The sequence below is a fragment of the Nelusetta ayraudi genome, unplaced genomic scaffold, assembly GCF_046127955.1.
Source record: "Nelusetta ayraudi isolate G7.1 ecotype Tasmania unplaced genomic scaffold, CSIRO-AGI_Nayr_v1 ptg000275l, whole genome shotgun sequence".
In the NCBI taxonomy this organism is placed as follows: Eukaryota; Metazoa; Chordata; class Actinopteri; order Tetraodontiformes; family Monacanthidae; genus Nelusetta; species Nelusetta ayraudi.
Window position 1 is genome coordinate 1 of NW_027466324.1, and position 23,084 is coordinate 23,084.

Genomic DNA, 23,084 nt, shown 5'->3' on the forward strand with positions numbered 1-23,084 from the left:
GTAACAATGATTTTAGTGGTCAAGAAGCCAGACTTAAACCATCAACTTGTAAATTGTAAAGCTTACCTTTTTCATTTTTTTACCAGTGCCTTTCCAAATTTCTGTTATGGCAAATGAATCAATTACAAGTATTTTTTCAGAAATTTGGTTGGCTAAAAAGTGTAAAAAACAATTTAAAACCTGGAAATGAGGAAGAGGAAAAATTACTTGTGCCACATTCAACAACAACAATCTCATCAAGAGGTTGATGACCTCACCTCACTGACAAGTTCTTTGGATGGAGCCAAGGTTTTGAAGTCAGCTGTAAAAAGTTTATTAGGGCCGTACTTTGCCCAAATGACTTCCGCCTTGGCTTTTAAGATGTCATTTACAGCTGAAAATTGACAACATTTTATGAGGTACGGATATGCTGCAGGAATCTACTAATATAATGACAAATCGTGAGCAGCATGAGATTTACCTGGAGTTGGACATGCAGCACTTTGAGGGACGTTTGGAGCACTGCATTGAACCGGAGGAGAGCTTGCGATCCTTTTCAGTTTTGCGGGAATTCTCTCCTCTTGTTCAATGTTGTGCTCCAACTGGTCAATGTTTGCTGACATTGTTGACCTCCCTCTTTTTAAATACACCAGTTTGTCCTCTATGTTGGACACAATGAATGGCCCCAACATGTCTGGGGCCATTTTGCCGCCTTTTCATTGTTCTTGACGGATGTTTTTTTTCAAAACTTTGTCGCCAACACAAAAGGTCACGTCTTCACCTTTTTCAAGTTTTTTATGTTGAATTTTTCTTTGTGACTTTTCAACATTTTTTTTCAACTTCAAGGTAGGTTTCTTCAAGTGTCAGCAGTCCCTCAAATGGGTCCTCATTGTTGAAGTCTTTCCACCTCCTCGTGGGTGACCTTCAGTGTAACAGACATTAAATATCAAATGTTCTGTAGTCAGCACAATTTTTTGGAAGTTAAATTTTGTTCTTACCTCATAATCATTGGGAACCTGTGAAGGGTATTTGGCCTCTCGACCAAACATTAAAAAAAAAAAAGGGGACTGTTTGGTTGTTAGTTGTTTATTTGTTCTCAGTGCAAACATTGAGTCTAAAAATTTGTCCCAGGATTTTGGCTTGGATTTACAAAGAATGTTTAAAGATCTGAAAATGTTTCATAAAGTCACTTGTTTCAACATAGAAAATGTGTTAAAAGTAAGTAACTCACCTCTGAATGGTGCCATTAAGTTTTTCCACCAAACCATTTGTTTGGGGATGGTATGGAGAGCGAAAGCTCCGCTTAATGGCCATTTTCTCACACAGATGTCTATTTAGCTGTTGATCAAATGAACAGAAACGGGTGCATTATATCAAGCACAGGAATATCGCAATGAACAGTTTGGTTCTCACCTTATTCTTGAACTCTGTCCCCTGATCTGTTAGCAGTCTCAGTCTGAGGTACACCATATGTGTATCTAAATTTAAGAATACAACTGGGGACCTCTTCTGCTGTTTTACTCTTCAGAGGGTAGGCTACTGCCCATTTGGTAAAATAATCAACCATTACACATATGTATTGATTACCGTCCTCTGTCATGGTCAGGCGCATGAGGTCCATCCCAACCAATTCAAATGGTTCTTGTACCTTAAAGAAAGAAATTGTTAGACAAGGGTTACTCTCGATTGATGTCATTGATTATTGGTGCAGTTGTGCTGTCAAGCTTACAGTAATAGGCGTGTACTGTGTTCTCTCTTTGAGAGTCGCACGTTTGGCCTGGCAGTCTGGACACTGTGCAATCTAGAAAAGCAAAGTATTGATGCGCATTGTTTAAATCTATGTAGGATTTCTAAGTAAATATCTCAATTCACTTTGTACAAAACATGTTTTATTAACAAGTTAGGTGTGACTGCTTGAAAAATTTTAAATTTTTCATGACATAATTAATGAAATAAAGATTACATACCCATTTCCTGATGTCAGCTTGCATGCCAGGCCAATAGTACCGAGTTATTATTGCATTGTGGGTTTTCTCTACCCCACAACGTGTCCCAATGCTGCTGCAGTGAAATTCTTGGAAAATTGCCTCTGCCTCAGAGGCCGAGAGCACCACTTGAGCAATGTGCTCGCAAGGTTTTCTTCGGCAGATATAATGAAGAATTCCATCTAATTGATCACAACAAGTTCAGAGAGAAACATCTTTCCACTTTAAACATCTAGGCTTACATTAGTTTCATACTTACCCTTGAGAACAAAACTGGAAGCTCTCCGCTTGATTGTGTGTCGCTGCGTTTTAGTCAAATCCTTTGGGAAGGAATTATGCTCTAAGTAAAGCAAGACTTCGCTAACTATTTTGGGGTCCATTGTTCCCTTTTTTGTTTTCTGTCCAGTTTGTTCTGTTCTGTTCTGTTCTGTTTGTTTCAGTATCTGACTCCTCTCATTCAGAAATGATTCTCACTCTTATATATAAAGGCTGTAATTAATTTGCCTGATCACAGGTGTAGGCGCTTTCCCCCCATTGTCAGTACCCACTTTTTAATTGAGCTCTGTTGGGAGACTATGATTTTGATAACCACTGCACCTGGTTGATCACAGGTGTAGGCGCTTTCCCCCCATTGTCAGTACCAACTTTTTAATTGAGCTCTGTTGGAGACTGCGCACGTTTGTTATTGATCAAATGCCTATTTTCTGCACCTTGATACAATTAAATAATTTCGTGTGTGTGTGTGTGTGTGTGTGTGTGTGTGTCAACATTAATCACAACTGAGCATCATGTTGAGTTGAAGAAGAAGATCAGAGCAACACTGTCAGTCACAACAGGACGTGTTGACACTCAGTGGCTGGAACACACTGGAGTGTGTGTTCCCTGGTTGAGGAGACTGCAGTGGAGACACTGAGGACCTGCTGATGGAGATGATGGTGGTGGTGGTGGTGGTGGTGGTGGTGGTGATGATGGAAGCAGCTGATCACATGTTAATGAGTCTTGAAACCCTTTTGTACCCAGCAGAGTTTCATGTCAACCACAACTTCTCTCTCTGCTCTCCTTCATTGCTGCGATTTCACCAAACGGATAAACACAGGCATTGAACTCTCAGAGCTTCAGTGTGCAGTGGTGTCTTCAGCTCTGCAGTCCAGCCCCTCCCATCTCACACTGCTGGACCTGAGTAACACCACACTGGAGGATCCTGGAGTGAAGCTGCTCTGTGCTGGACTGCAGAGTCCAAACTGCAGACTGGAAGATCTCAGGTCAGTTCCTGCTTTCTACTGGTGGCCAGTGCGTGTCAGCAGATGACAACTGGTGTGTAACGCTGCTCAGTGTGAAGACTTTGAAGCAGATATTAAAGACTCATCTAGACAAAGTGGATGTTGTTGATATTTTCATGTCAACAACCTGTAGCCAGACAAGACTTTGGATGGTGGAAGAAAGTGTGGAAAATGTCTCCAGTCACTTTGGAGCTCAATGGAAGTTGTTGATTGGTGATGAAGGTCACATGACTGAGCAGAAGATCCTGTGAAGAAATATTAGAGGCAGATTAATAGTGCAGCAGTATTTCTTCATCTTGTCCTTAGAATGTGTTTGACTTGTAATGAGACTCTGATGACTGAAAACAGCCACAAGCACACAAAGGACTCACTGATTATTTTCCATCTTCACTGCTGATTGGCTGCACACTGACTGACGCACTGCCCTTGTTGTTGTGTTGACAACACACTGGCACAATGACTCCTTTGAGGGAATGACTCAGTGATCCCAACAGCTGCACATCTGGATCATCAACAGGGAGAAATGACTCTGAATATGACATTTACACCATGGAAGAAATCAAATCTTGATTCAGGTTGGAGAACTGCTGGTTGACAAAGCTCAGCTGTGATTGGCTGCTCTCAGCTCTGAAGTCCAACCCCTCCCACCTCAGACAGCTGGACCTGAGTGACAACCAGCTGCAGGATTCATCAGTGGAGGAGCTGAGTGGTTTTCTGCAGAGTCCAGACTGTAAACTGGAGACTCTGAGGTCAGTTCACCCTCTTCACTCTACAACTGCTGCAGTGATTGTTGTTATGACTTTGAATTGACTTTGTTGGAATTCACTTTGATTCCATCAAAAATGTGTAAAACTGGATTTAAATTACGCACACACCCAACTGTGAATGTCTCTCTCCATCATTCCTTCTTTATTCAGGTTGGAGGACTGCAGTTTGTCAGAGCTCAGCTGTGATTGGCTGCTCTCAGCTCTGAAGTCCAACCCCTCCCACCTCAGACACCTGGACCTGAGTGACAACAATGTGAAGGAGTCAACAGGGAAGATACTGGATGATCTGGTCACCAGCAGAGACAATAAACTGGAGAGTGTGAGGTCAGTACTGGTTTGGAAGCAGTGGACGATGGTTGATAACGTTTCCCAGTCACAGTGTGAGAGGAGGATGGTGCCAGTCAGCCAGCCACATGTGTAACCCAGGTTAAATGAGCTTTTACTGTGAAGGGCGAGTCCGCTGTCGGTGCAACTTCCTGTCAGGCGTATCCACAGTTAGCTTGACAGCGATCTCAACTTCCTTTGCCACCGCATGGAGGAAGTGAACCATCAGAACAACCTCCTGCCAGGCGGCTACCACCCTGGAAGGAGAAGGAGTCCGTCCTAGAAGAACAGTTGCATGGTCAGGGTCTTTTGGAGCCACCTGGAACCAGAATGGCTGGATCTGGGTTCTATGGAGATGTAGATGTTGAGCTCCGAGGCCATGGAGGAGACCCAAGTGAACTAAATAGCAAGCAGAAGACAGAGATATCGTGGACTCCTCAGTCAAGAAGGTGGTCGGAGTGCAGCGGAAGCACGTATTCCAAGACTGACTTCAAGAAGAAAAAACTGCAAAGAAGTCCTGAAGTGAACAAAAGGCCCAAAATCAGACTACAAATCAGTTCCTGTGTTTGTGTGTGTTGTGATATTATTGGTGCAACTCACAGGCTCCGTAGTCGTTCCTGACGTCTTCAATACTTCATCCCAATTCAGTCCAGCCCATAATAAGTCACTTCCTTTACTGTTGCTGTTATCTTGAGCTAACTCCAGCATTACACATGACTTTGTTGTGGTCACATGACCTTCATCTTTGACACTGTCAACATGTGACTGACAGTCTGTGAACAGTGAACGTCTCTGGGACGATGCTTTCAAGGACTGTGAGTGGTGACTCTACCGTCTCTTCTTCTCTCTACAGTTGGTGGTGATGTTGATGGAGGATCAGCTGGTCCTGATGATCCAGCAGCAGATCTGACTGGACCATGGAGCTGAGGGAGAGTGGAGAGGAGAGCTCCATCTAGTGGTGGATCCTGCATCCTGCCCTGTTGGATTAAAGCCACGATCACCACATGACATATTGTGGAAGTGTCCAGGTCTACAGAGCTTCTGCTTAGAGGAGCACAAAACAGTAGAATAAATATTTCATCAGAAGATACCAAACCATCTTAGGTAAATCAGATTTCATTGTGGGAGATGCCAATAGACACCTATTGATGATAATGATAACTGCAGTCAAGGCAAATATCACCAGACATTGGTTGCATCCTGAACCTCCTCCAGTGAAAGAATGGACAGACTCAATGGAGGACATTTATTTAGTGGAAAAAAATCACATACTCCATCTGCAAATGGACAGATTGAAAAAGGTGGATTTCCTGTGCAGAAAAAAGACGCCTCATCCAAGGGACACAACAGACTGATGCGTATTATTTCAAAGATCTCTGGCTGCTCCCGCCACCAGAACACATTAAAATAGTGAATTTCTGCCCAATGAGTGCCATCATTCTCAACCCTAGCAACCCTAGAGGTATTTCCCTAAGACGCATCCCTGTTCTACTGTTCTATTGTTCAATGTATTGTTATTAACACCGCCCCCCCCAAATCCCTAACAATTATTACAAACATGCGCTGGTGTGTAATTACACCATGACAAGTATAGAGGAAGAGCAGTGTGCAGTACAGGACAGTAAAACAGATACACTAGACTCATTTTATTGGCACTTGCTTTTTACACTGTGCTGTCACTCTACTGTTTTTTTGTAATGTAATTAACCTGGTTAATATGGTTGCTATCATCAGCATTATTTTATTTTTTTCTTATAATGTGCACATGGAGAGAAAGGAGAGGTCCTGAGTTTCAAGAACAGATTCTGTATTAACATTATGTTTGTTTTTATTTTGATGAAAAATGTCTTAAATGTAATGGAAGTTGTACCTCTGACAATGAAAATAAAATTGTTGGTGTTAGCGTTGGTGTCAGTGAAGTGGGCGGTGCCTGCTCCTCGACAGGGAGGCCATGTCTGGGCCAGGCCCCCAGCCCTTTGGTTCACCACCCAGAGGACGTGAGGGTTCAAAAAGTTCAACTCAGCAAAGGAACTCGTGAATCGGCTGTTTGCGCAATGTTCTGGGCCATGTAGCCCTTCATAGCGACTGTGGCCACTGTGGCTCAGGAGGTAACGCGGGTTGGCCCAAAGGTTGGCGGTTCAAATCCCGCTCCATTCTAGTCCGCCCTTGTGTCCTTGGGCAAGACACTGAAGGTAACCTGCGGTCACCTGAGGTTACCTGAGGTCACTTTAGGTCGCTTGAGGTCGCCTAATGTCACCTGAGGTCACTGTTTTACAATGGCTGTGTTCCTGAGTCTTCTCTGAGGTGTCCTGTCAGTCTGCACAGAATCTTACAGTGTTCAGCACAGATTGCCCATCTCTAAGAATACATATTCACATCAATGATTATATGATGATGCATATTTATATCAGTGAGTATATGATGAGGCACAAGCATCTAGATTTAATGTAACATTAGCGCCACCTTTTGAAACCAGCGTGTGAGCATCCTTTGAACCAACGTGACAGTTTATTGATGACTTGTGATGTTTTCTTCTCCCTGAGGCAGCAGCACCGCCCCTTTTCTCTTTTCTTGCATCCCTTCTTCTCCCCAACAACCAGCAAATCAAACCAGCATCACAGCGGTTTGAGGTGAATCAATTGTTTATTTTCATTAATTTGTTTGTTTATATGAGTGCTTAGGTGACATTTATGCGGAAAGTCTGAGGGGGTGGGGGGGGACTTCTGTGTTGGGACGAGTTGCGCTGGGGACAGGTAAAGGGGGCGGTGCCTTCCCCGTTTCCTCAGACGCATTCAACCTAAAGCACCGACTGTGTCTCCGCTTCTCCACTCAACCTGCTTTATACAGGGACTGTATTTGTTATTGTGGTCCTCCATCCTGGGGAGACGTAACACATGCATTTGTATCATATAAAATATATCTCTATATTCTCCAGGTGAACATCCACCTCATGAACTGGACTGAATATTACTTACGCACTTCATTCTGATTGGTTCTTATTTCTACAGTGTTTCATTGTAGCAGTGTTGATGTTGATGCAGCTCCAGAACAAAGATGATCAGCGTTTCATTTGGAATCTGAACATTTGTTTGTTTCTTGTGGAAGTGAAATAATTTTCCAAGCATCACAATGAGTTGTTAGAAAGTGTAAATGAAAATGTCCTTTTCTAGTGAAATAATTCTCTTGGCTGATTCTTTTCTGACCTCCTCCTCCATCTCCTCTTTCTTCTTCTCCTCGTCCTCCTTCTTCTCCTTCTTCTTCTCCTCTTTCTTCTTGTCCTTCTCCTCATCTTCCTTCTCCTTCTTCTTCTCCTCTTTCTTCTCCTCCTTCTTCTCCTCTTTCTTCTTCTTCTCCAACAAGTCATATTTTCAGTCAATCACAAGATGAGTGGAAACCGCGCTGACCTTTTGATGAGCCGCACGCCCAGTTGAGGCCTCGAGGCTCCGAGTTGACCCGACGTCTCCATCCTTCTTCAGCAGCGATGCTCCTTCTTCTCAGCCTTCTCGTCTTCCAACGTCCTTCTCTTTCTTCTCGTCCTCCAATGTCGACTGGTGTGCGTTGCGCCGCTGTGCTGCTTTAACAAGGCCAGAGTTCTAGAATCCCTACAGCAAAGCAGACCTCTGAGGTCACGGCCTTTGATGAGGCTTTGACATTCAGCAACGTTCCGTCCACTAAAGACAAGATTCCAAGTCCCACCTTAGATGCCACTGACGTGGAATGGCCACCAGGGGGCAGGGCCTCAGCTCTCTCCGGTGCCAAATAGTCCCAGCCTTCTTCTTCTTCTTCTTCTTCTTCTTGGGGCCCTCAGCAAAATTTGATTTTGGGGCCCTCTATTTCAGCCAGTATTGATTGTTGATCATTCACACACCTACAATGAGTTCAGTGCAGCTCTGGCAGCTATTGACGGCCTGACATGTCTTTACACATGTATGTATTACACGTTGAAATGATGCTGTTGCTGTATCTCCAAAGGTAAAATAATCAGAAACATCAGTAATACCAATGCAAACTTAATCTGAATAATTTCAATGAATGCATCATGTATCACGTCCAGGCTGCCACATATGGTTTTCAATCTCAACGGGCAGCACATCCAGCTACAAGAGTGTCCTGGGGTTGATTTACACAACATTCCAAGTGATAAAGCACAACGTGAGGTACAGAGGCATTAAGAATCATTAGGGTCTACATCAGCAGCTGCACTCTGTTGAAAGTGTGTTTTTGTACAATAACATATATTTGATCATATAGAAATCATCATTTATACATGGAAAAAAAAAACTTTTTTTTTTTGATTGCTCTTGGGGGCCCCCTAGTGGCCTTGGGGCCCTAAGCCGCCGCTTAATTCGCTTATGCCTTGGGCCGGCTCTGGTCTCATGCATATGTCAACTTTAGATGACCTAGACCCATGTAACCAGGGACTGCCCCATTTATGATAATAAAAAGGAGGTTTGCAGTCAGAAGCGCTTCAGAGTGGGGTGGATGGAACGTAACTGAGGTTGCTTGCTGTCACTGCTCTCCTCGTGAGTAAGATATACTTGACTCCCGTGTGTTCCTTTCATACTTTGAGGGTTTAAACCTGACAGCTTCCCAGGTGGAGTTGAATCATGTATCTGAATCTGATGCTCGGGACCGAGTTGAGCAGGTGATCGAGAGCTTGGCTGCATATTCTGCCGTCCCAGATATGGAGGCAAACGAGGTCGCCCTAGCCAACCTGTTGTCAGTTCTGGAACACCTCGATGCACCAGGGTCGGCCACCAGTCGACGGATTAATCCGTTGCTTCGCATCCTTCGTCGGATGGACTGGTGGCCGACGCCGAACAGCTCTTATCTCCACCCATGAAACAAATAGCTTTAGCTTTGATGTTGTGCTGGTGCATCAAGGTGTTCCATATCAGACTTCTGAGCCCTACCACCCTGAAGGAGAATCATCAAGTGACAACCAGGAATTTCCAGAAAATATTAATATGAAGTTAGGTACAATATAATGAAATAGTAAAAAAAACTCATCATGCCTGGTGTGGTCAGAGGAGCAGAACTCCAGTGTCTGCAGGCACCTGTCCTGCACTCTCCCACTGCAGTGAAGTTCTGCACTGTGTTCTGAGCTGACAGTAGAACTGCTGTGTTTCACCTCAGACTGACTCCAGTTCAGGAGATGGATGGAGAAGAAGTCAGACCAGAGTCTCGAGGGCCCAGCATGGTGTCTCTGAGGAGTGCCTGGTCCAAAGATGAACCTCTATTCTTTAGTAATGAACCTGGACCCAGTAAGAAAACTCTGGTCACAGACACCATCACTGACTGAAAACTGTGAGGCAGATCAGAAATCATTGCTTTCAGTATTGTAATTTTTAAAATCATTGTAAGTATTTTTCTTTCTCCCAGTTTAATAATGTGAGTCCTCAGTATAGCAAGAGGAGGAGGGGGGAGGATATCCACTGGCTTGTCTGCTGAGCAGGAAATATTTTGTGATTTTACCCTGAGGCCTCAGAATAATAGATTATTACGAATCTATTACTATTATGACAATAGCATTCTGAATTATAATGGGGTGAACTACCAGTTTGATCTCATGAAGATTGGAAGAATAAAGTCAGTTTCATATTGACTCTAATCGGATCATTTAGTCAATAGTCATCAGTTATTGACACTTGATTGACTGTCAAGGGATTCTGATCTTCCTGCCAGACTGGTCCAGAAAACCACCTTCATGGTGACAATGACCCAGTGACCTCTGACTGGTGGACTGGTCAACTGGTCAACTGGTTGACTGGTGGACTGGTCAGCAACCCAGCCCGTCCTCTTCTCCTTCTCAGTTCTTCACTTTTCCTGAAGACCATCTAGAGATAAAGAGCAGCATCACTGTTGCTGCCGCAGCTCCTCAATCTGAGCAGCAGTTTGCCTTTAATGTTTCTCAGCAGACAGTTGATGAAAGATTGATGTTTTTGACTCAAGGAATGTTTGTGTTGCAGAGTTCAGGGACGGAGACGGAGGTCAGAGTCTCCAGGGCCCAGCATGGTGTCTCTGAAGAGTGATTGGTCCAAAGATGAACCTCTATTCTTCAGTCATGAACCTGGACCTTCTGAGGCAAAGTAAGAAACTTGGAGTGTCGTCCTCTGCAGTCTTCTTCCTGATGCTGCTTCTTCAGTTCACATTTGTTGGGAATGAATGACTTATTTTAAACTTGTTTGAGCTCCTGTAGAATCACCACATCAGTTCATAGTGTTTGAGTCAAGAGGGAAACTGGCAGCTGGAGTTGCAGTGCAGGAGTTATTTTGAAATGAAGGATTTGACTGTTTGTGTTTCAGAAGAAAAGACACTCTGTGCTTCTAGAATAGACAGCTTGACCAAGTCGAAACTTTATCTTGTTGGGTGTTACATGTAAGTTAGTATGACTGAAGAATCAAAACTTCAGTAACAGGAAAAATGTGTTCAAGACTAAAAACTATCATCCAAGCTGTCCAACTGAGCAGTCAAACCCAAACTTCTCCACAGGAGGAGGAAGAGCAGTGGTGGTGGTGGCTGTGACGTCCTGACTGACCCAGTGTCCAGCAGCTCATACTGGGACCAGTCTGCTCCATCAGCACTGCAACCTGCCAGTCACACCAAGACTGCTCACAGTAAGACTGTCCACCTGCACCTCCTTCACTTCTCCCTCTGAGATCCTTCAGGACCTCCAGTGAGAAGATTGACTGAGGGACATTTAGAGCAAACAGTCACACAGCAGCAGCAGCAGCAGCAGCTTCAAGTTGTGGACAGGAAATGATGCTCACACTGTCACACTGATATTTTCTTCTCCAACCTTCTCTCTGCTCCAGAGGCTGATGATGGTCTGCAGGAGCTTCTACAGCAGCAGAAGATCAGTCTGGAGAGGAGATGTGAACGTGTGACTGAAGGTGAAGAAGCAGGAAGTCAAACCCTCCTCAACAGCATCTACACTGACCTCTACATCACTGAGGGACTGAGTGAGGAGGTCAACAGACACCATGAGGTCAGGCAGCTGGAGACCAAGAAGACCAAGAAGACCAAGAAGAGCCTCCACGACCGTCCAATCAGGTGCAGCCAGATCTTTGAAGCCTCACCTGAGCAGCAGGGACTCAGAGTCAGAGTGGTGCTGACCAACGGCGTCGCTGGGGTTGGAAAAACCTTCTCAGTGCAGAAGTTCACTCTGGACTGGGCCCAGTGCCTGGAGAACCAGGACCTTCATCTGGTGCTTCCTCTCTCATTCAGGGAGCTCAACTTGGTCAAAGAGCAGCACTACAGTCTTCTGGAGCTGCTCCATGTTTTCCATCCAACGTTAGAGAAGCTCACAGCAGAGCAGCTGCATGTCTGCAAACTTCTCTTCATCTTGGACGGCCTGGATGAAAGCAGACTGGCTCTGGACTTTGAGGACAACCAGGTGGTGACCGACGTCACTCAGAAGAAGTCAGTCAGCGTCCTGCTAACAAACCTGATCAGAGGAGATCTGCTTCCCTCGGCTCTGCTGTGAATAACCTCCAGACCTGCAGCAGCCAATCACATCCCTCCGTCATGTGTGGACAGGCTGACAGAAGTACGAGGCTTCACCGATGACCAGAAGGAGGAGTATTTCAGGAGGAGGTTCAGAGATAGAGAAGATGTGTCCAGCAGGATCATCTCCCACATCAAGGCCTCCAGGAGCCTCCACATCATGTGTGAGATCCCGGTCTTCTGCTGGATCACTGCCACAGTTCTGGAGAGCATGTTGAGCTCAGAGCACAGAGGAGACTGACACTGCCTGACATGTATTAACACTTCCTGCTGGTCCGGACCAAGAGGAAGCAGCACAAGTATGGAGGAGGTCCACAGGAGCTGACGGAGGCTGACAGGAAGGTTTTTCTGAAGCTGGGCCAGCTGGCATTTGAACATCTGGAGAGTGGAAACATCATGTTCTACAGTGAAAACCTGGGGAAGTGTGGTCTCAGTGTGACTGACGCCTCTGTGTACTCAGGAGTTTGTACAGAGATCTTCAGAAGAGAGAGTGTGATCTTCCACAAAACCGTCTACTGCTTCGTTCATCTGAGCGTCCAGGAGTTTCTGGCTGCAGTCTTCAGCTTCCACTGTCACACCAAGAGGAAGAAGGAGGTTCTTCAGGATTTCCTGAAAGACTCAAAAGCAGGGACATCACAAGAAAATATGTTTTTAAAACGTTTAAATTTTTTTAAAAAGGAAGACTGCCATAATCCTAACCAAACCTTGGACACCCTTGATGGGTTCCTGAAGAGGATGATGAAGAAATCCCTGCAGAGTCCAAACGGTCACCTGGACTTGTTTGTTCGTTTTCTCCATGGACTCAGTCTGGAATCCAACCAGAGATTCTTAGGAGGCCTGCTGGGTCTCACTGACAACCATCCAGGAACCTTACAGAAGGTCATCAACAACCTGAAGGAGATGAACACTGGTGATGTTTCTCCTGACAGAAGCATCAACGTCTTCCACTGTCTGCTGGAGGTGAAGGATCAGTCGGTGCATCAGGAGGTCCAAGAGTTCCTGCAGTCAGAGACCAGATCAAAGAAGGAACTCTCAGCCATCCAGTGTTCAGCTCTGGCCTACATGCTGCAGATGTCAGAGGAGGTTCTGGAGGAGTTGGACCTCAGCAAGTACAACACAACCATGGAGGGAAGATTGAGACTGATTCCAGCTGTGAGGAACTGCAGGAAGGCTGTGATAGGTTTAGGAAGGTACGTAAACACTAATGCAGAAATCAATGATTGATAGAGTCAAAGATCTTCCAATTCATAGATATAGTGGACTTGAAAACATTAGAAATACTATTTCCAGGAAAGAATGAAAATCTTGCACTCAGTATTCTAAGTTTTTTAAAGTGAGAGAAAATCAATCCATGTTCAGAGGGTTGAGTGTCTTTGAATGATGGAAGGTGAGAAGCATTGTTAAGTATAGATGTCTTTCTTTTCTGGGAGTTCCATTTTGGAATGGGATCAGTGACCATTTGAAAATGTGTGCTTCTTTGTTGAGTTGAAAAAATCTTGAAGGGCAAAATACTTGATGATGATGAGGATAAATGATTGAATTGTGAGTCAGTGATGAAGAATAATGTCAAGCATATTTTATTGAGTTGCGTTTCTCTTTTTTTCCTTTTTGATTTTGTCTGACAAATTATTCCAGATAATCTTATGGACTGTATAGGATAGGCAATAATCAGCTTGGGCTTCAGCCTGCTGCTTTTTCCTTCACACAGTTGTTATGTTTTTGTTGTTGTGAGTCTTTATAATGTGCACATTTGTTTTGGAAAAATGGAGAAATTACTCTTAAAATGACATTTACACCATGGAAGAAATCAAATATTGATTCTCTATTCAGGTTGGTGGGCTGAAGGTTGATTCATATCAAAATAACATCCAGAAATATGAAAACTTCATTCTGTTCATGTTTGAAGTTAAAGCAGGTCATCAGTGGTCATGTGACCAACATCATTTACACACACATTAGTTTTGGACTGAGGATTTAATTTCAAGGTGACATTTTCTGTAGTGTCAGATTCTGAAGTCGACATTTCACTTTGATTTTCAGAGTGATGACACCCTGGAAAAACTCTCCATCATTATAAACTCTCAATCATTTATTCTTTATTCAGGTTGGAGAGCTGCAGGTTGTCAGAGCTCAGCTGTGATTGGCTGCTCTCAGCTCTGAAGTCCAATCCCTCCCCCCCTCCCACTTCAGACACCTGGACCTGAGAGGGAACCAGCTGAAGGTGTGGTGAATTCTTCTGGTGGCTTCGCGTGATGTAGATGTTGAAGGAGTCTTCACTGACACAGACTTAGTTGTATAAAAACTGGTTTATTTGCAAAGAAGTCAGAAGTCAGTCAGGCACCTAGAAAGCCTGGGGATGTCTCTGGGCCAGATGTGAGCAACTCCGATGATCCTTTGTTCACATCACCTCTTATACCTCCCAGCAACCAGGGAGGAAGATGCTAGAAGTGGGGGAGAATGTATGCATTCCATAATTGCATCCCCCAATGGCCATCTGGTTTTAATTTGGTGGCAGTGGCAATAACAAGACCATATATGGAAACTGACGCCCTTAGGGAAGGAGTGCAGCAGCGGGTTCACTGCTGAGTTCACATCAGGCCATCTACATTGGATCAAATGATGTCATATACATAGATTCAGATACTACAAAGGCTTCATCAGTGAAGCCACTGATGAATCTTGTCCACAGCAGAGACCATCAACTGGAGAGTGTGAGGTCAGTACTGGTTTGGAACCAGTGGATGATGGTTCCAGCACCAAAGCCAGTTGATCCCACAGCAGAGGGCCAGTGTTCCCAGTCACAGTGTGAGAGGAGGATGGTGACGTCCAGCTGCTCCTCATTCATCCAACATCTGCTGCCAAACTGCTTCTTCTCTCAGTTCACCACTCAATTATTGATCAGTTCATCTTCATCAGGCCTCAGTATCAGTCCAACACTCCATGGTCACATGACCTTCATATGTTCCACACTTGACATGTGACTGAGAGTCTGGAGAGTGAGTCCTGACTCCTGCTGTCTCTTCTTCTCTCTGCAGCTGGAGGTGAGGAAGGGTGAGGAGGAGAATGAAGAGGAGAGCTCCATCTAGTGGTGACAGAACTACAATAAGTGGCGCTAAACAGCAAGCTGCACACACACACACTGTCTGTGGGCGTGTCACGACCTTTGACCCCAGTGCAGCCTGGTGGCTGGCGGACTGCTTCTCCCTACAAGCTGCTGTGGTTACTGGGAGAGACGTCCCAGAAGCCACTGGTGGAGCTGAATCCTCAGTGGAAGCAGCAGGACTTGGAGATGGAGGCCGGAGCAGATGGATCTCAGCATATGATGACGTTGTGGTGTTGTTCAAGGCTGGTGGTGCTAACAGGTGGACCTGCGAGGTCATCACTGAGGTAGTGTTGTAGTACTCCAGAGTGGTCTTGGTCTCCAGACCACTGTTTAAGGCTCTCCTGTCTGGGACTGGGAGGACTGGAGGTTTCTGATCCAGACCAGTGGAGACTCAGCCAACACTGAAATAACACAATAATAACCAAAAAGAATCCAGCTGCTGCCTGGTTTGGCTCTGTTGGTGACACCCAGAGTTACACCCTGCACTCTTATTCCTAGTGAGTTTGTTTTAGAAATGTTATGAAGCAAAGCTGTTGATTGAAAATGGTTCAATAGTTGGCAAAGCAGCAAAATATTCAAGACAATGATGAAAAGACACCTTGCTGGAAAGAGATGTTGCTGTTCAATGAAGCCACTTCTTTGTAAACCTTTTTAAACTCATTTTTACATTTTAACTTTTAATATTTAATATGAAACTTGATGGTTTTTAAATTATTTTTTCATTTCTCTGTTTGACAGCTGAAGACAGATCAAAGTTCAGGGTTCACAAACTGGGTCGTCTGGTTAATGTTGGCAGGTGATGTTAATGCTACTGACGCACACACACACACGCACACACACACACACACACACATATATATATATATGGCCAATGGGGGATGGTTGTCTTTCACTCTATCAGTGGGGACTTCAAGATGTGGTTATTGAGCAAATACAAAAAACTAACAGAAACTTCACTCAGAGGCATTTTGCTCCCAATTGACTTTGAAAAGAAGGAAGAACAAACTGGAACCCAGCTGAACATAGGCCCTGTTTTCACTTGGTCATTTCATGCATTTTTCGTATTCCGATCGGCAAAAAACACACGAAGAAACCAAGTGCAAACAGTCCAAATCTGTTTTGTCATCCGAATCCCAAAACCACCTCGGGGAGGGGGTTTTGGTAGTCACATCGCATAAAAACGCATTTGTCACCGACGTGCGAACAGAATGCGAGCTCAGTCCACATTAACGACCGCCTACTCCACTCACCTCTCCCGTGTACGTACTTGGTCGGTGCCCCACCTCTCGGCGTAGTCATTATAAAGTTACAAACAAGAAGCGAAAACAAATCATTTTTGTTGGACTCTTTTATTAGGATGCTAATAAATTTCATTCCGCATGAGTATTTTGTCAGCGGAGCAGCGGTCGCAGTTTCCCACATATGAGATTAAATGTGCGACGTTGCATCCGAAAATTGCCAGCCACTGTTGATCCGAAAATAAAGTCGTCACCACTCTGTCCCACCAGTCGTTACTCCTCATTCGGATCCATACGAGTTGCAGTAGAATTAAAACGAGTGACTTGATATAGTCCACAAACAGGAAGTTGATTCTTATTCGCTTTCAGGTGAAACTAGCCGTGGTTTTGCGCTTTACTGCCCCTAGTGGTTAAAAACGGAAATGACCTGGGGGGGGGGGGGGTTCGTGCACTGCGGCCGCCGCCCTGCTCAGCAGCAGTGTGGTTGCCCCAGGGCCTTACCACCCTTCCATTTTAAATGCAAGATAGTCCAAAACACCAGCAAGTGCACATATACACACACTGACACTCCTACACACAGTGGGGTCGGCCTGCTAGTGGGGGCTGGACCAGATATCTTTCCCACCCTGGATGGGCTCTGTGCAGTCCGGTGCCCCCGAGGTGCGAGACCGGCTGGGCTTATAGGGACCTTGCCACTTGTGGCGGGGTCCCCCTTCCCCCAATCCCGGGACCGGGCCGCTGCCCGGGTGGTCCCCCTCCGCCGCTCGAGGGCGGCTGGGCGGCGACGACCCGAGACACGGGGGTCTGACAGTGGTGGGCGGGGGCCCACAGATTGAGTATTTAATTGTATCTTTTTAATTATTTATCTTCTTCTTTTACAGGGCACAGGGGGAACCAGGGGGGACTCTCGCTCGGGGGCCCGCTTTGCCGGCGTTGGGGGCGGGGGTGCGGCTGTGGCCCCGGGGGCCGGGGGGTCCCGGGGCGGTGAGGGTGGCTGGGGGGTGTGGGGGGTGGAGGGGGCCGGTTGATGCGCCATACTGGGTCCGTAGGGGGGGGGCCTCTGGGTGCCCGGGCCTGCCTTGGGTACCGAGCGCAGGTACACTGTTGCACACTACTGCATAGCTTATTGTCTTATTTATCCATGAGTAGATTATTATCATCGTTATTATTACTATGAACATTATTAGTATTATTATTATTATTATTACTATTAACTTTGTTATTATTATCATCGCTATTATTATTATCATCACTGTATGAACTCGCATGTATGTTTGTATGGGTATATATGCACTATCTGACAATTAGCTATGCATATTTACGAGCTGTTTTGTTCTCTTTTAACACAATTGTATATTGTTGCCAGTTGCCTCCTCTACTCCTCTCTCTCTATCCCTCTCATCATCTCATCCCCCCCCACCCCTCCCACACTCATTTCCCCTCTCTACTCACCCCCCTATCTATCCCCCTCAGTCCGGTCATGGCCAGAATGTCACCAAGAACATTATAATAAAACCACTGAAGAGGTAGCTCCTGAAACCACCCACGTGGCTCACACTCTCAAGATCTACCTCTGAGAATAAAATCTGTCAGCCATCATAGACATTCAGAGACACTTCTGCTTGTCATTATGGCCAGACCGGACAAGGGAAAAAAAAAAAAAAAACCCTGTCAGACTCCTCCTTCTTATGAAAATGTTTTTTTCAACCCCATCTCTCTCTCTCTCTCTCTCTCTCTCTCTCTCTCTCTCCCCCTGCGGTGATAGCAGAGCTGCAGACATTAATCATTCATTGATAATTTAGTGAAATCCTGCCAGGATTAAGAGTTTGTCCTCCTTCCCGGAGAGTCGAGCTTCATCCTCACTGCTGTCGCAGAGCTTCACTGCATCTGCAAAGTAAAGCTTGTTTTTTTTTTTTTTTTGTCCCACATCACGTCCCGTTTGAGTTGTTGGTCTTTTGTGTGTTGCGTTGCTGGCAAAAGGAAATCATGTATCTGGCTTCCTGCTATCAGTCCTTGTCTCCCAGTTTGGTTTCAACTTTTGTGCCTTTGACTATAAACTTGATGTCCTTGACTGAAAAAAAAAACAAAAAACAAAAAAACGGAAATGACGCATGTTGCATTTGCATAGGTTCTGCAGGGGGGGTAATGCGATCACAAATGGCACGCTCGAGACGCATGTTAATGCTACGTGCGAACAGATGCTTCGAGATCCGTTCTCGTGATCCAATCCCCCAAAGCAGTTACAAGTGACCAAGTGCAAACAGGGCCAAAGATCAGCACTCATTAACTATCAGCGCAAAAGGGGCGGAACCTATACAGCCACTCCACCAATCAGCAGCAGAGTGACTGTCAGGTGTGAAATAAAAGATGTGAGTTCCTGCTGACTCTCTGCCTCCCCCCTCTGGTGAACAGCTGGTCCTGCAGCCTGACATCAGTCACGTCAGCTCATTGACTGGCACCAGTTCACTGCCAGGAAACACTCCCACTGCTCTCTGGATTGTCTTATTGCTTTATTGCTTCAATTCAACAGTTGATCATTGACTTGACATTGTTGTGCAATACAGACTGATGGCATATTTCATGACTTATTGATTGACTGTTGTCACATTGAGCCAACAAGCAGAATCAAAAGACAAAATTCTCTCACAATATTTACATGCATTCTTCTGATTGTTGACAAACGGATCAACAGTCAGAAGGTTGATCAGATGGATGAGTTGTTGAAAGGTCAAAGGTCAGGGTGGAAAGGTCCAGAGAGGAAACAGACCTCAGCTGTGTTTCCACAGTAATAAAGTTGTCATGTGGACTAATGACACATTATTAATCTGTGGGGTGAATGGGCTGCAGAGGAAGAGAAACAACGTGGTACAAACATCCAGCAGCCGTGGAGACAAACATCAGGTGGACAACAGTCACCAGGAGCACAAACAGGAAGTGGCGTCCAGGCCCTGCCCACCCTGTTTGACTGACAGCCGGAGACACTCGGCTGTAGCTAACCCCAGCCAGACAATGGTGAAGCTTACTGATGTTTTACAGGCTTTTATTTATGCTCAGTTCTTCCTTTAACACCATAAGAGCTAAAGGACAAAATAAGTATGAACACATAAACCATTACCGTGGAGCCGATATCAGCATAGCTGTTAGCATGTGACCAAACTGACCAAATTACATAAAGTTGAACATCAAACATGTTATTTCAATAATACCTTGTTCCCAGCTGGGTGCTTAACGACGTGGAAACCTTTTGGAGCTAAACAATTGCAACCGATCGCTGTTCGCCGTCTTGTCAGAGCGATGTAAAGCTTAAAACATTCGAACAAACAAATGGCTAGCTACTTCCGGTACCCATCAGAATAAAACACACACACAGGAAGTCAATACCATAATAATAGAAATTAGATTTTTGATTTACTTACACTCCCACCAATCATGAGTGAATAATGGAACAGCATATCACTAACATTAAGCACGGATGATTTACAAAAAAAAAACTTTTCTTATTTGAACCCACATACAGTGCCCTATGACAACCTTTAACAACTGTGTCAATATGATAAGGTATGACAGGAGGATACTATAAATCATAGGAGAAGGAAGACAGTTTAGTCAGCTTCCAGCAGCAAGACTAGTTTCTGGATTGGGCGCTCTACTTCAGACATCTTGTGGAAATGCTCTCCCCTTTTGCCAAGCTTCCTGTCACCAAGGCAGATCTTAACCCTCCTTACAAGTCTGTTTAGGCCCTCGAAGCATGATCAGCCGGGTTCTCCTTGGTTGGTACGTATCTCCAGTGGTGAGGAGCTGAGCTCAACTGAATCTTCTGGACATGATTAGCTACAAAGGGGTGGAACCGCCGTACTTCACTTTTTATATATCCTAAGACCACCTTTGAGTCGTTCCAGAAGAACTCCTCAATGTCAGCAGATCCAAATTCCTCCTTGAGCAGCTTGCTTGTCTTTACTGAAACCACTCCCTCTGTCAACTCCAATTTTGGGATGGTAGTGAGTTTTGTAGGTGAGACACGTGATTTTCCAACAACTAGGGAGTAGTAAACATCTCCCTCTTCATTTTGCAGTCTCGGATACTCAGATATGAACACTGACCATAGCCCTTAGAGCTGGCATCAGAGAAATGATGCAGCTCTGCCTTTAAGACCCTTCCAATTCCGGTAGGTGAGTACGTGCTGGGTATAGTGACATTATCTAGATGAATGTTGGAAAAATGAAGATGTTTTGTATTTTATCTCAAAATATGCTTAAGCTAAGAGATGAATATATACTATGCATGCTACAAGCGAAAGTCTCATAATCACAGCTTTGCAGCAGACGTCTTGCAGAAAGAAGAACAGGAAGACTCATGCAGGAGCAGCTCATGAGACGGAGAAGTGAGTGTTTCCTGTTGTTTTAACACCTAAAGCAGAATAACTTTTCATGACCTCCTGTTTAGAAGAAAGTACTATGTCTTGACCTTCTAGTGTGGAGGAGGTGTGATGTCTGAGTGCTGTCTCGTGCATATGTCAACTTTAAATGACCTAAACCCATGTAACCAGGGACTGGCCCAAAAGATGATAATAAAAAGGAGATTTGCAGTCGGAAGCGCTTCAGAGTAGGGTGGGTGGAATATAACTGAGGTTGCTTTCTGTCACTGCTCTCCTCGCGAGTAAGATATACTTGACTCCTGTGTGTCCCTTTCATACTTTGAGGGTTTAAACCTGACAGAAAAGGAAAATCAGTTTATTTTTGTTTGTTTTTTTATTGACAATTAGGATCAGACATTTAAAATCAGACTACTGCTAGGTGCAAGTGCTGTCCCGATTCTAAGAACGTCAAGTTGAGGGACGAGATCAAGGGCTGTATCGCCCTCAATATTGAGATTCTCCGGCACCACCCTTGGGAGTAAGGGCTACCCAGAAGGCATTGCGTATTTTCGACAAAACTTTTCCGAAAACAATGGCGGCGAAAAGAGCGAGCTATAAATGTAAGTATTTTCTAAGTTAATAAAGATTATTTACAATATTACGAAAACATTTCCTTGTCTTAGTTCTATACTTTTTATGGATTATTAACATCATTGTTGCGTAATACTTCACGTTACTTCGTTGTGTAGCGACAGAGGACAGAATAATGTATCCTCTATTGTGCTATTAGCTAATATTATTTAGAGAATACACGGCGCTCTTTTCTTTCTGTTTAACTCAGGCTACAAAAAACTTGTGGATCCGTCAGTGATAACTGCGTTTGTGTTAAACTGACAGTGTTAACAGTGCACACACATATATATATATATATATATATATATATATATATATATATATATATATATATACATATATATATATATATGAATATTATCAATGTTATCCCTGTATTGTTGTATTTCATATTTATATTTAAATTAAAAAAGTTTTGAGTTTTGAGATTGTGGGCATAACTGTTCTTATGTCATTATAACAGATTGTCTCAGATTGCAAGTAGAAATGTTACACACAGGAAAAAAAAACAAGAAAAACAAAGTAAATTTCTATGAAAAGTATTTATTGAACAAATGTGTATAAAATTCACTCACAACATTTTAAAACTATATACATGCTCAGTATTTTCCATATGTTGTAGACAGCATTTTTTCAACCCTGTTGGTCTTGGCCAGAAATTAAGGCAGCCAGTTGGTCCCTTTTGGCACTACCAGATGTTTGATTTGCCACTAGGGCTTCACAGTGTGGTTGAGGGTCAAAGATCTCTTGTGTAGCATCATTGTCTGGCTCTAGCATGTCACCATTTTCTAAACAGACATTGTGCAAAAAGGCACAGGTAGCGATGACTACAGCTGAAAATGTTGGCCTAACCTCCAGAGCTCTGAAAAGTGTTGACCTCCATCTCGTCTTCAACATACCAAAAGCTCTCTCGATAATGCTGCGCCCCCGGGAATAGTGGAAATTGAAGCAGGCCTCTGTGCGTCCCCTTACAGGCTCTTTGTAGGGTGTGATGAGGCTGACTGGTTTGTCCAGACAGGGATAGCCTCCGTCGCCAAGAATAATGTAATCTCTGGGGGGGTACTGTTGGGACCTGTAAAATGTGCTGTTCTTCATGATGCGTGTGTCGTGTACTGACCCCGGATACCCAACAAAAATGTCCAGAAACTTTCCCTTTGAATCACAAATGGCCTGCATATTGATTGAGAAGAACCCTTTGTAATTTAAGTAGTCCAGTCTGTGCTGAGAGGGAGGTTTGATGCGAAAATGGCAGCCATCTATTGCGCCAACGACACAGTTCAGGACAGGGGTTCCTGAAAGCTGCCCAAATCCTTCTCCAACTTCTTTGAGGTCTTCTGGGAAGTGGATGGCTAGCTTCAGGTTGAGCCAGATCAGACGTGCAACTCTGTGTATGACACGGTGTACAGTTGTCTTTGGCACACAGAAGACGCTGGAAACAACCCGATAGGACAAGCCGTGAGCCAGCCAGTAAACATATATCAGGACCTCTAGTTGAGAGCCCCAGCCATTGTCCTGTTCCCTCTGCAGGAGCCTTTGTAGACCCTGCATGGCTCTTCTGCTCAGACGAAAGTCCTGCTTCAGTTCAGCCTCTACATTGAACCACAGTCGCAGTACTGGCACGTCCTGGTTCAGCTTGCAGTACACCATTGGATGACCACTCTGGAAAGATCACATGAAAAAAAATATTTATCTAATACATCAGCAATTAAGCACTTCAACGCTTAATTCATATATCTACGGTCCCTCTAATTCTGATCTTTCATGAGTAACAAGATTTATTTGCTTTAGTTTATTTTCATTGTTCTTATTGTTTATATTGTTAATTGTGTATTGTGTTTACATACCTGAATCTGATCCATGAGCGTTACGACGCGTCGGAAGAGCCTTCTCTTTCGATCATTTTTCCGTTTGGCAG

At 44.5% G+C, this 23,084-nt stretch overlaps 1 protein-coding gene and 3 long non-coding RNA genes across 6 annotated transcripts; 2 read left to right on the forward strand and 2 right to left on the reverse strand.

Annotated features, from left to right (window-relative positions):
• Nucleotides 1–12: 12 nt before the first annotated feature.
• LOC142882433 (uncharacterized) lies at nt 13–1,111 on the reverse strand. Its single transcript, XR_012925790.1, has 3 exons — nt 461–1,111; nt 258–373; nt 13–180 (listed from the first exon to the last, which is right to left on the reverse strand). It is a non-coding gene; the product is annotated as an uncharacterized LOC142882433 (long non-coding RNA).
• A 27-nt stretch (nt 1,112–1,138) lies between these two features.
• LOC142882436 (uncharacterized) lies at nt 1,139–2,359 on the reverse strand. Its single transcript, XR_012925792.1, has 4 exons — nt 1,947–2,359; nt 1,709–1,780; nt 1,567–1,627; nt 1,139–1,317 (listed from the first exon to the last, which is right to left on the reverse strand). It is a non-coding gene; the product is annotated as an uncharacterized LOC142882436 (long non-coding RNA).
• Nucleotides 2,360–3,840: 1,481 nt separating this feature from the next.
• LOC142882434 (uncharacterized) lies at nt 3,841–5,389 on the forward strand. Its single transcript, XR_012925791.1, has 3 exons — nt 3,841–3,993; nt 4,162–4,335; nt 5,189–5,389. It is a non-coding gene; the product is annotated as an uncharacterized LOC142882434 (long non-coding RNA).
• A 4,877-nt stretch (nt 5,390–10,266) lies between these two features.
• On the forward strand, nt 10,267–12,069 carry LOC142882435 (NLR family CARD domain-containing protein 3-like). Of its 3 annotated transcripts, none has more exons than XM_076017175.1 (3): nt 10,267–10,424; nt 10,828–10,952; nt 11,151–12,069. In XM_076017175.1, the coding sequence occupies exons 1-3, from the start codon at nt 10,348–10,350 to the stop codon at nt 11,819–11,821; spliced, it is 873 nt and encodes a 290-aa protein (XP_075873290.1). In that variant the 5' UTR covers nt 10,267–10,347; the 3' UTR covers nt 11,822–12,069. The 3 variants fall into 3 exon arrangements, with proteins under 3 accessions (XP_075873290.1, XP_075873291.1, XP_075873293.1); XM_076017176.1 differs by having other exon boundaries at nt 10,268–10,424; nt 10,831–10,952; XM_076017178.1 differs by having other exon boundaries at nt 10,268–10,424; nt 10,834–10,952.
• The last annotated feature ends 11,015 nt before the right edge of the window (nt 12,070–23,084 follow it).

What these genes read in the sequence shown, in the direction of transcription:
- LOC142882435 (XM_076017175.1), top strand. Translation starts at nt 10,348, where the DNA reads ATGGTGTCTCTGAAGAGTGATTGGTCCAAAGATGAACCTCTATTCTTC. An exon ending in CCTGGACCTTCTGAGGCAAA is followed by an intron (nt 10,425 to 10,827) that starts GTAAGAAACTTG and finishes ACTTCTCCACAG; the next exon opens with GAGGAGGAAGAGCAGTGGTG. An exon ending in TCACACCAAGACTGCTCACA is followed by an intron (nt 10,953 to 11,150) that starts GTAAGACTGTCC and finishes TCTCTGCTCCAG; the next exon opens with AGGCTGATGATGGTCTGCAG.